The sequence below is a fragment of the Fukomys damarensis genome, unplaced genomic scaffold (genome assembly GCF_012274545.1).
Source record: "Fukomys damarensis isolate Sample0158 unplaced genomic scaffold, DMR_v1.0_HiC HiC_scaffold_15, whole genome shotgun sequence".
Taxonomy (NCBI): domain Eukaryota; kingdom Metazoa; phylum Chordata; class Mammalia; order Rodentia; family Bathyergidae; genus Fukomys; species Fukomys damarensis.
Window position 1 is genome coordinate 2,011,944 of NW_022900927.1, and position 13,118 is coordinate 2,025,061.

At 35.1% G+C, this 13,118-nt stretch overlaps 1 protein-coding gene across 5 annotated transcripts in view; it reads right to left on the reverse strand.

Moving 5' to 3' along the window:
- Nucleotides 1-3,972: 3,972 nt before the first annotated feature.
- The window catches only part of Ergic2 (ERGIC and golgi 2), a 37,138-nt gene continuing 27,992 nt past the window's right edge, over nucleotides 3,973-13,118 (reverse strand). For all 5 annotated transcript variants that reach the window (XM_010628975.3, XM_010628976.3, XM_010628977.3 and 2 more), the window contains 4 exons: nucleotides 9,034-9,131; nucleotides 7,427-7,589; nucleotides 6,072-6,154; nucleotides 3,973-5,910 (listed from right to left, as the gene is read on the reverse strand). In XM_010628975.3, the coding sequence (XP_010627277.1) occupies nucleotides 5,848-5,910; nucleotides 6,072-6,154; nucleotides 7,427-7,589; nucleotides 9,034-9,131 (407 nt within the window). In that variant the 3' untranslated portion in view covers nucleotides 3,973-5,847. The remainder of the gene's footprint in view (nucleotides 5,911-6,071; nucleotides 6,155-7,426; nucleotides 7,590-9,033; nucleotides 9,132-13,118) is intronic.

The following is a 13,118-nucleotide window of genomic DNA, read 5'->3' on the forward strand; positions in this document are numbered from 1 at the left end:
ATCCCTTTCACAATAGCATCCAATAAAATGAAATATCTAGGAATTAATCTAACAAAGGAAGCAAAAGACCTCTACATTGAGAACTACAACACTGAAAAGAAAAGAGACTGAAGAAGATACAACAAAATGGAAAGATATCCCTTGTTCCTGGGTAGGAAGAATCAATATAGTGAAAATGGCCATACTGCCCAAACTGCTGTACAGATTCAGTGCAATCCTGATTGAAATCCCAAAACTATATTTCACTGAACCAGAGGAAACAATCCAAAAATTCATTTAGAATCAGAAGAGACCCAGAATAGCAAAAGCTATTCTAGGCAACAGAGACATGGCAGGGGGTTTCACAATTCCCAACTTGAAACTATACTACAAAGCCACTGTGATAAAAACAACATGGCACTGGCAAAGAAACAGACCCAAGGATCAGCAGAATAGATTAGAAGATGCAGAAACAACTCCAGACATACTCACCTACCTCATCTTTGACAAAGGAGCCAACCATCCTCACTGGAGAAAAGATAGCCTCTTTAATAAATGGTGTTGCACAAATTGGATTTCAACTTGCCAAAGATTAAAACTAGATCCCTATCTTTCACCATGCACTAAACTAAAATCCAAGAGGAGTAAAGATCTAAATATTAAAACAGAAACACTAAACTTGCCGGAAGATAAATTAGGTAGAACACTTGAAGATGTTTGCATAGGAATAGACTTTATGAATACATCCACAGCAACAAGGGAACTAGCACAAAGAATCAATAACTGGGATCTCATTTTTAAAAAGCTTCTGCACTGCAGAGAAACCACTAACAAAGCTAAGAGACAACCTAAAATGTGGGGGGAAAATTATCCTCACGCAAAGCTGAGCTGTCCCTCAGACAAAAGTCTACTATCTAGAATATGTAAAGAACTAAAAAAAAAACCAGACCCCCCCCAATATAAAGATCCAATTAAAAAACAGACATCTGGCTGGGCTTAACCAGACCCCCCCCAATATAAAGATCCAATTAAAAAACAGACATGGGGCTGGGCTTGGTGGCCACACCTGTAATCCCAGCACTGGAGAGGATGAGGCAGGAGGATTGCTGAGTTCGAGATCGGCCTGGACTACATATTGAGTTCCAGGTCAGTTTCAACTACATAGTGAGACCCTGTCTCAAAAAAAAAAAAAAAAAAAAAAAAAAAAAAAGGGCATCTGAAATGAACAGTCTTAAAGAAGTAAAAGCAAACAAACGCAAGAAAAAGTTCAATATCATTGGTCATTCGAGAGGTGCATATGTGAACACTGAGAATCCACCTCACCCCAGAAAGAAAGGCTGCTATCAAGAAATCAACCAATAACAAAGGGCTTTGCTGGTAGGAGTGCAGAATGGTGCAATCACTGTGGAAATCAATATGGAGATACCTCAAACAAGTAGGATTAGAAGTCCAATTTGACTGAGCTATTCCTCTGCTGGGTATGTTCCCAAAAGAATTAAAAGGATCATACCACAATGATATATATGCACCCATGTTTATAGCAGCAGTTTGTAATAGCTAAAACTTGGAAACAGCTCAAATGCCCATCAACTGGAGACTGAATAAAGATACATTTGAAAAATAAATAAATTGGAGTACTACTCAGCCCAAAAGAACAAGAAGCGAGAGTCATTTATAGCTAAGTGGATGCAAATTAAGGCAATGCCCTTACATGAAATAAATAGGACACACGTGTAAATACTGAATAGTTTCTCTGGTGTAAAAAACTAAAAGTGTAAATAAGGATCAAAATGTGTAATTGATATGGTGTAACAGGAAGAAAAGTTCCAAAGGATTAGGGGAAGTGGGAGAGTAAGGGGAAAGGTTAAGAAGGGAAAGAAAAAATAAGAGAAAAGGAAAAACATGGAAACAAAGTCTTTGTAAACAGGGAAGTGGGGGATGAATATGAATGGGGAAAAAAATAAGAACAAAGATACGTCATGTAAAGGAACAAGATCCCAATGATGAATGAAACTGTCTTGTACACCTAAAATGTACCAATAAACCATTTTTTTAAAAAAGAATTTACAGTTTATCACACTTACATGAACTGTTGCTGAAGGACTAACAAGCTTTATACTGAAAAGCTTTCTTTCATTAGTGTATATTTTTCCCTATGTCTTCTCATTTCTTAGTAGGTTTACCTTCAAATTATTACATAAGATTACATAAATGAGCTACAATATTTGAAAGCATTTTAGCTTCTTTTTGTTTTAAACATCCAATATTAGGAATTTTCTAAAACAAAACCATTTAGATGTTTAACTAACTGCAGTCTTCGTATTCAATTGCTTACAGGTTTATAGATACTCAATTTTCATCTTCCATCTTTAACATGAAAAGTATAAAACAAACCCAATCCCACAGAGCAATTTAGCCTTATCTGGAGGAAAAGCAAAAGTAATCAAGTGATATTTAAAGATTCATGCAGTTTTCCTCTGAGAAAAAAGTTTAAGAGGAACTGAGGCATCTTTGGAGGAACAATGAACATAATTTTCTATCAGGATTAAAAGAACAAAGAAACATTTTATAATTTCTCATTTTATTTAAAGTTCAAATGTTTCTGATTGAGATGATAAATGTTTTATGTGTTCATTTCCCTCCTTGAAAAGCTACAAAAATAAATAAATAAATAACGTAAATACAAGAATCCAAAGCAGTCTGTTTTCTACTGTTAAAATAACGCAAGGTAATTTTTGTCACTCAAGAAATATTTCATAAAAAAGGAAAAACTATATTTTGACCCTAAATCACAGAAAGCGAGTACCTGAGTACCTGAGCATCATACTGTAGGGGTAAACAAATGGTCTGCAGCCAGGTTTGTTCTGAGGATGTCACAATGGTTAGCTCACTTTGGCTGGCTGAACGTTTGCTAGAGCTCAAAACATAAGGAAAAGTACTAATTTATAAGCAGTGCTGATTTTAAATATCCTCTCACTTTTAAGTAATTTATTCAAAAATCATCAAAAATACATTATGTTGGTCTAAAGTGTAAATTCTGAATTTTGAAGTGGAAGAGTTGCATATAAATTTACTTTTTGGTACTTGAATTACTAACCCATAACCTAAAAAGGATAAAATACGTTGTATACCTCTACTTATTCTACTAAGATATTAGCTCTTAATTGCTTTACAAATTGCAAAGATTGTGTTAAAGATAAGAAATGTTTGGATACTAAATATAAAAATACAAACTTTTTATGAAACAACTGAAAAAAGTATACATTACCTAAACTGAGAATTAGAAACAATTTTGTAATTCTAATACTGAGCTAAACTTTTCCAAAGAGGTAGTCTGAAGGAGACAAAAAACTGTAGCCGTGAATTATTCCCCTCAAATATTATAATCTTCTTTATAAGCCAATGCATGTAAACACAGTTTAAAAATACACTGCAAATAATTTAAGGTTTTAAAATATAAAGGCTTTTAAATAGGCTGAAACATAGACATATAAACGTTATAAATACCCTAATGAAAAGGACACTTGTACTCAAAACTGAGACAGTGCATCTAGCTAGAAAGACCCTCAGGCACAGGAAAACACTGCACAACAGGTAGGTAAGTAAAATGCTGTCAACAATGCAAAAGTAACACTTTGGCAGCCAAAAGTTCCTAACAAAATATAGTATGTGGTTATATTACATCATGCACCGAGCTGGGAAGAATTTTAATTCTTTCAATACCAAAACTCTATGACCTTATACACTTTAGAAGGTTTTCAGATAGAAGTGTTCTTAGCATTTGAAATGGAAATCAATGGCAAAGTGGGATTTACCTTTAAGAGAATTCCTTTAAAGTCAACTTTAATGGGATAAATTTCATTAAAATTTTAATATGGCGTTTAGAAAACATGGAAATAATTAAAAACCATGTGTCAATATAATTTTAAATTATTTTTAATAATACTTAACTGTTATAATCCCAAAAGTACTCTTAAATTGTTATTTTTCTTCCATTAAAAAAACCTGTAACAATTGAACTTCTGAATTTAAAAGACCCACCATCCAGTCTAAAGTAGCTAAAATACTAATACTTTTTAATTAAAACTCCCTTTGAGAGATGATTCTATTAGTTTCTATCCCAACTTTGTTGGAAATAATATCTGAAGAAAAAAACCTAGAGAAGACTCAGAACCTTGAGCTTCCTGAATTAATAACTTCTTTGAGGCATGTTATGCCACCTTGATCAATCAGTTAACACACGATCCTCAGTGAGAATGGACATTTTAAACAAAGATGCTTCTATTTTATGCAAAACACTATTCTACATAAATTTCACTGCAAAGCAGCTTTGTCCTGATTTCCCACCAGCACTCTTCTTTTTTAACATTTTTTTATATAGAAATTTTCCATTTAAATTGTGATTTTTTTCTCCCAGTAATGAGGACTAAAACCGAGGCTCAAACCTTTTTCTTTTTGATATGAGGTCTCATCAAGTTGTACAGGATGAGTTTAAACTCATGGTGATCCTCCTGCCTCAGCCTCCTATGGTGCTGGGATTACAGGTGTGTATCATCAGACTTGATTCTAAAACTGCCATTTTAAATCTAGTTGTTTGGTCTTGTTTGTTAAAGACTAAAATCTTTTAGTCTAATCTGGATTTTTGTTTCACTTCCCTAAATGACTTAAACTTTGGGGATTGCTTGATAATTATTCTACTATCATTAAATATTACAAAATGAAAACTGATTTTGGCAAATGTATTCCAAGTACAGTTTGTAATGGCAGTTTCCGCTAATTATTTTAATCTTTTATATTATGGAAATTTAAACACAATCCTTAAACACTATTAAAATTAAAACAACACAATATAATTCACCAGTCACATTCAGAACATCCTGAATGCAACTTTCATAATTCAGCTTTATAGCTTAACAGACACTGTAATATGGCACTTCTCAGATGACATTATTTTATATTTAAAATTTGGCTCATACTTTTATTTCATGTAAAGTTACCCTGTTCCCACTCATCACGTGTATAAAATATTCTACTTTTCCTCTTAATATTTCACACACTGATTTCTTTCCCTCAAAGGGGGTCTTTTCATTACTCATCCCATGATCCTCAAAGAGTATCAGTAACATGACAGATGAGGACACTCAGCTTGCTTTAGAAATGTGCTTTCTTCTATCCAGTCTTCACTACACAATCTGTAAGTACTACTCTCACACACATAACACTTACACACCACCCCAGAAGAGCCTACCTTGAACAGTTAGAAAGCCAGTAACCTGAGTTTAAGGAAAAGCATTTCCCTTCCTAAGATCAAGTACTGGATAAATGGTCTTGTCAATATGGCTTAACATCAATATGGCTAGAACACAGGGACTAGTCCCTGTTTTCCTTTATTAACAATGGGACCTGATCACAGGTTTTTAAAGTCTAGACTAGTTTACCATATGTTTTACATATTTTATTCTTACATCATGTCTTTTAAAAACAAAAGGATGCAAACATTTGCACTTATCAATGCTCTTTTTCTGTAGATGTGGTCTCCACTCCTTCCTTGAGCTTTCTGTTACCAAGCAGGAAGGTCTGACTCTGACAGTCCATTTGCTGGGGAAGTGGCAGGCGTTGTCTTTGAACAACACTCCAGACAGGCTTATCTCTCCATTATTAGCTCCATAATTTCTTCTAGGGCATTTGTAACAGACACATTTACAGGATTTTAGTTTGGGTTTTTTTTTTTTCCTTTTTTCTTTTTTTTTAAATAAGTGTGTTATTCAGTTTCTCATTCATATTTTTCTTTGAATATATTGCACAATATTTTATTATTAAAAAAGGTTTTGTGTCTCAGGCAAAAAGTTTCTCTCCACACAGGAGGTACTAATGTGTATTATTTTCTAAAAGAGGTAAGTGGTTGTCTGTGTGCCCATCTTCAAAGGGGACCTAGAGGAGGAAAAAAACAAAGTCTTAGTTTTATTCTTTACACAATTTCCTTTAAACACAGTTATATTCAGGGAAATTTTTTTCCAGGCACCAAAAGCAACTATTTAGACTTAATGATACTGTTATTTAGAGATCATCACCATGTATACAATATCACTTACAGAATGTACAGGTTTATAGGCTCCAAGTCTGAAACGACAGCAAATTATTTCTACTATAAATTTTCCAATTCCATGTAACATGCCTGTAATAAACAATAAATTTGTGCTTTTAATTATTTTTGACATTTCTATATAAGAATAAAAAATAACTATAAAGGACTAAAGAAGAAAGCAAAGTAGTTTGTATTATAAACGTCCAATAATCCAAACAGCTAAAAAAATGAATTTTTTTTCTTTTCAAAAACATAAGGTCACATAATTAATAATCTTGACACAGTTTTTTCAAGGCCTTCCTGTATCATTTTGAAAATAAATATTAACAACATATATTTAAGTGAATTTAAATGAAACAGTAACAATTGTATAAGAAAAATTATTTGTTTCAAAAAATTCTAAACCTTCTTTGTAAATAGGGAAGGGTGGAGCAGGTGAAGGGAGGGCAGGAGTACAGGGAAAAAAGGAGAACCAAGATCTGTCATGTAAAGGTACAAGATCTCAATCATGAATATAACTTTTATTGTCTACCTAAAAAGTACCAATAAACTCAATGAAAAAAATTCTAAAAATGTATATAAAGGACAAAACTCTTCTAAACAGGAACTGAACATGAAAAAGTAAAATTTGTACTAACTTACAAGTGTGTGGAAAATTCTTAGAAATTTAGAATAGTGGTTTTTTGGGGTTTTTTGTTTGTTTTTTTGTACTCAACTCAAATTTTCTTGACTACAGTGCTGCAAATGATCTTTGACAGAATTCCAAAATCTTGGCCAAAAACTCAAGAGCACTGAAAAATCTGGTTTCACATACTGCACAGTTTTACACAGTCCACAGCTAAAACCACCTTAAAAGGAAATTTACATCTTTCAGCATTTTCTCACTTAGCTCTACAACACACTTACAAGTCAGTCCAATTTTCACACTTGAGAAATAATTCCAGTAAAAGGAGGTGACTTATCCAAGGCTACCAACCAAGTAAATGGCAGACCCTGACTCAATCCAAGCTTTTTCTGCTGTTCATACTCAAAATATTTATAGCTCACCAAATAATCTCCCTTTAATCACTGAATATTGTACAATCAGTTATATATGTATATTTTTGCCACTAATAAGTAGAAACATCTCGTGTAATGAACACTTTTAGAGAGGAATTAATATGAGAAAAAAAATGGAAACAAAATCTCTGCAGATAGGGAAGGGTGAAGGGGTTGGAGGGAGGGCCAGGGAATGGGGAAAAATAACCAAGATGTATTATGTAAAGGTGCAAATTTCCAATGATGAATGTCATTATATTGTGTACCTTAAATGTACCAATAAAATTAATTAAAAAGAAAATAGATAAAAAAATAAATGTTAACCTGTTGTTGAGAAGATTCCTCCGACAATACCACATAGTCTTACGAAAAACTGCCAGAATGGCATATGTTCCTCAGTAACTGTCACCATCAGAGAACTGAGGTCGTATTTCATAAATATTCCCGAGACTCCATGGCTGCCTGCAGCATGGTTGATGATTCGCTCCTAAAGAAGGGCAGTGGGGTGAGAAGCTGCTTTAGCAATGGGCTATCTACAGAACAAAGGCTAGTGATGATTTACTTTGGGGTCCTGGGTCAGTGAAGGTCAGCACTCTCTCTCCTTGCTCCTTAGTCTGTAAATTACCAACTCAACATGCCACTTCTTTTTAAGTGAAACACTAGGATCTCAGTCATTCTATCAACAAAAACACACTCTTTCAAAGGCCAAGTGCTCTGGGATTCTAATACATTTTTTTCTTTTAAATTTTGTTATTTTAAAATATATTGTGGAAATAATTTCAGATCAGGATACACAAAGTTTCCTCATTCTTGGTGTGTTCTACTTTCCAGAACATGGGCTATTTCTAGTCTTCTATAAATACCAACACTTTTGTACTCTTCCCATTATAACATGGGAAAGGACTTCTGGAAAAGAGGGACTGTGGATTCAGAGGGTGAAGGCACAGGTCATGTTGGGGATAATGCCAAACCTCCTTCCACAGAGACTATGACATTCAGCATTCCCACAGCAGTGTGTGTACTGTTCTCCCCAGACTTGTCAACTGTGCACACTGTCTTCCAGGTGTTTCTATCTCCCTACACAATGTTCACACAGTATGTTCTTGTATATACTTATCTAGCTTTTTAAAAAGTATGTATGTGTACGCACATACATGTACCAATACATATAGTTACATATACTTATTTTTTTCTCCCTTAACCATTTGAAAAGACCTTAAAAGTAATACCTAACTTCAGAAGAATAGGGAATATTCTATAACTACTGAAGATCTCGTCATAGCAAGTTACAAAAGAACATCAAAAGAAAACTATATATAGAAGAAAGCAAATTTTAAAAGGCACTTTAGTTCTGCTTGAAATTCTCTGGATACCAATATTTGAATATTTACCATGCTTAAAGACAAAAATAAGAAAATATGACCCCAGAGCAGATTAATCTGTTACACAAAACCCTGCCCCTCACTGTCAGTATTTATTCACACAGCAACTCTGATCCTGAGGGTTCTGAACACTTGTGAGGTGAACACAAAGCACTGTGCAGGAGGACAGCGCTCTCTGAACCTGCTGGCCATCTACAAGCACCTGGTTAGGAGCATTTATTAAAAAGTAACACAAATCAGAAAATTTGTTGGTAGATTAAGAACACCTAGACCAGTACATGAGAAAATACAATGCAAAATTAACACATTGTTTTAATTTAATAAAAACACTTGAATTAAAAAAATACTGCTTTTCTTGCTCCAGAAACACAAATATCCATTTCTGATTATCTTGGTTTAAAATAAAAATGTTAATTCATTTCAAAACTTTCACAAATTTTAAAATGGAGAAAGGCACCAATTAAAATCCCAATTTTATCTTGTACCCAGAAGACTGTAAAATGCTAACAAAAACACGAAAAATTCTTTTACCAATTACTTTCAACTTACCCTTTCTGTCACAGAAAACTGATGTGTGTCTGCTGAAATTTTATATGTATGTAATTTTGTTGGCACAACTGTAATAAAATATTGGAACATTTGGTTGTCTAAAACAAAAACAAAATGTATTTTTTCATCAATCTAGTAGCAACAAAACTACTACCAAATACATCTTTTGATTAAATACATTTAACTTAAAATCCATTATTACATTTAACTTAATTTCCCAACTGAAATAAAAACAATTCAGAAGAAAGAGCCAATGAAAGTAATACATTTATACCTGGTAAACCAAGTTCATAGTCAACACACACAAATACAGAGGCACACACATAAGATGTAAAAGAGATGAACTAGTGATTTAGCTAGCCCATATAATCCATTATCACCCACACATGAAACATGGAAAATTAAGGTAGCATTTCTCTGTGGTACCGAGACTAATAAAAGTTGTTTACAATTACCACAGTATAACCACAATTTCCAGCTTCTACTATCTTAAGCTATACTAATGAACCAAAACTGAAGTAGCCAACTTTGAATAAGGAACTGATACTAGAGCAGAAAGATAACTAAACAACGCAATGATTACCATGCAATCAAAAGTTTTTTTTTTTTTTTTTTTGGTACCGGGGATTGAACTTGGGTCCTTGCGCTTGCAAGGCAGGCCACCGAACCACTGAGCTAAATCCCCAGCCCCAAAAGGCTCATTTTAAAATATATACTGTAGTTTTATTTCAATCACACAGATGAAGTTAGCATGAAGGAAATTTAAATGAACTGTTATGGTAAAAATAGCAGAGAACTGAAAAATCTATCAACAAAAATATACCTAAAGCATGAAAAGTCAACATTAATTTTATAGTACTGAGGCTGCTCTAGGTTTAATACAAGGTACAAATAGCAACATATTACCAATTAATTTTAGCAAATAACAGATCACATAATGTAAAATTTATTCATTCTCTAAGTCTATATTCTAAAGCCATTCGAATTAGATGAGTCTGTAAGTTTAAAGCAATGGACATCATTACATTTAAACTGAAAACATCTACTTCACACAACATGGCACTCATCGCTGAAAGTGTATGTAAATACAACAATTTCAAATTATTTATTACAGAGTTTTAAAAATGTTTAAGGAGCCACCCAGAAAGCCTCTTTTCACCAGGAAATCTATGCCTGCCTCTTCCCCGACCAAATCTACTAATCACAAGGATGAATTTCCACAGACCCCAGCCATTCCAATACAGACCAGATGAGATTACTGCCTAAGAAAATTCTATATACTACTGGAACCCTGTAGCAGATCCTTTTATAAAATAAGCACAAACTTAGTAAGCTTAATTACAGTTTTCCAAAGAACTAGTTTCCCAATGCTAGGTAAGTCAATTAACCACAATTTCTAATTTTCTCAACAAGCATGCAGATGTGATGGCGTCTGTGACAAACTGGACAGAGGACGGCCCACCTACACGGGCAGGTAGTTATCTCTTTGCAAAATTAACAGCACAATTAAAATTAAAATCCACAAATCAGGAACCGGATTATAAATTTTATAAAATTTAATGTAATGACAAATAAAACAAAAACTAAACAAAATATGTCTGAAACAACTGAGGGCTATGAAAGACTGTATTATTGTATTACTATCTGTTCACATTTCCTCCCTCTGTATTTGCCAAGGCTTACGGACAGCGGAATCCACCTCCCTTCTCCACTGGCACAGACCAGTGAGATAACGCAAGAAGGAAGCCCAGCGGGGCCAGAGACCCTAGCCAGACTCAAGCCAAGGATGAGGCACATCTTGTAAAAATTCCTTGATTTCTGGAACGTGGAGCTAGATGAAAATACATTTAAGATCCAACAAAGCTTCTGACCACACATTAATAAACTGAGTTTAAGTTGGAAATTTAAAAGCACATGAGCCTCCAACTTTTCTAAAAACTGGATGCGGAATAAGAGTTTAGTTCTTAGAAAGGTATACTCTCCAGTGGCTCAGTCAGATATGGCCAACAGAGTACAGGAAAGCAGGCCTACTTTTCAGAGGATAAAGCTATGTTCCACAGAGAGGACCTGTAGTGGGGGACGGGGGTAAAAGAGAGCTCTACCCAGGAGCAGACAGGACATAAGCGAGGTACATTCCCATGCCCAATAGGCAATGTCACATCTGTCCAGGTGGAGTTTCAAAATCACTGTGACGCTGACTATACACCATTCCTTCTTTCCTGTTTTCAGAGAAAACTTAGTATATTTACACAGTATATGCTCCTATAGTGTAACGGGGTTGGGGGGGCAGAGAAACCGTCTAGTTTGCAGGTCTCCAGATTAAGAGAAATGTCATTCAGATCTGATACAGATCAAGTCTTGTGCCATGGCTGAAGAATTACTTCAGGGGTGAAATGTACTGTATGTGCAGAAAAGAATCATTCTGACCAAGAATGAAAGCTGCAGTAAGCTGTGCCATCTGCTCACAATTCTCCTTGCCTCTTCACTGCTGTGCCTCACCATGAGCAGAGATCGCTTCTCTGCTCATTAATTTCAGGCTCCTCTAGTGTCTTGCTTTGGGGTCCTCCACGTCAGGTGCATCTGCACAGAGTGCTCTCACACTACCATCTGCTACAAGCAAAGATGTCTCACATAGTCACTCTGGCAAGAGAATGTAAGTCACACACTCCTGCAGCTACCCCCAAAAGAGAAGAATAAAGGTGTTTTTATTAAGCCTTAGGATTTGCTATGCAGCATTACTGCAGCAGTACTTGATTCTGGCTTGTGAGCTTGAGCCTGAGACCTCTAGACTGCTAGGTTTTCTAACTGCTAAGAGCTCAGTGAGCTCCAACAGTACCTGATGCAGGTATCATATTTACTTGTACTCTCATTAGAATATACATAAGTTCTAATTTAGTGTGGGAACATCATTTTTAATGTCAGGCCTCTAGAACAGTGCCTGGCACATAGTAAATGTTCTGAAATCTGTTGAATCAAACAATTAACAACCATTTACGGCATACCATTCACTGTTTTAAGCCATTTATTTATATAATCTTTTTTTGGTACCAAGGATCAAACTCAGGACTCTTGCCTGCCAGGCAGGTGCTGTGCCACTAAACTACATTTCCTGCCCCTACAGCAATCCTATGGAGAAGATCTTATTATTATCCTTTTCAAAGAAATAAGCAAACAGTACAGGAATGGTAAGAAAGATGCCCAAAGTTACTGAGTGATTGAGGCAGTTTCATAGAGAGACCAAGGTCTTCCATTTAAAGAAAAAAAATCTTCCTGTATTTTCTACTGAGAATGAAAACTTGGACCCCTTCAAAAAGAAAGAAATCTCTCTGGCTCTCCTCTGCATTTCCCCCTCACTGGGAGAAGAGATAATTCAACTGGCAAGCATGGGAAAGTGATCATGTATGCCTAAGCCACTCGGCCAGACAGCCTGCACTGATTCTCCCCAGCTGGACTTTCTGCAGAATACATACACATCCACCTCCACAACATGGGTCTTGTCCCTGCTGGCTGGTCATGTGACAGGCTATCCAACTGTGGTAGCAAATACAGATTTTTCTTCTTCTTAATAATTAATAATAAAGCTGCCTACAATACTCTCAAGAGACCTGGCTTACTTCACTCAAATAATCTTTTTCAAGTACCACAGACTTTCTACTTCCTTTCTCCTATCACAAGTGATCTCCTACATCTTCTTCTCAGCCACCTGTCCTAACACTTACCACTACCTTCATGTCAACAGACTATCTCATTCCTCATTAAAATGTACTCTATGAAAAGCAAGGACTATGTCTATATGAATTACCAACCGGGTCCTTGATGGCTCCAACAGAAACTAATACATACAAGGTGTTCTTAAAATAGTTTTTGGACATATGAACCTTTAAAAATAATCAACTTTGTATGTAATATAATGCACCAATTTTAATGTTTGATTTTAAAAATGACAAATGCCTCCACCCATTTTACCACCACCAGAGCAAAATTAAAAAGATTTTCAAAACCTTGGTAAGTTTCTTCATGCCCTTGGCAATCAAACCCCTCTCCCTATGGTACTACTCCAACCACTGACCTGCCTTTTAGCATCA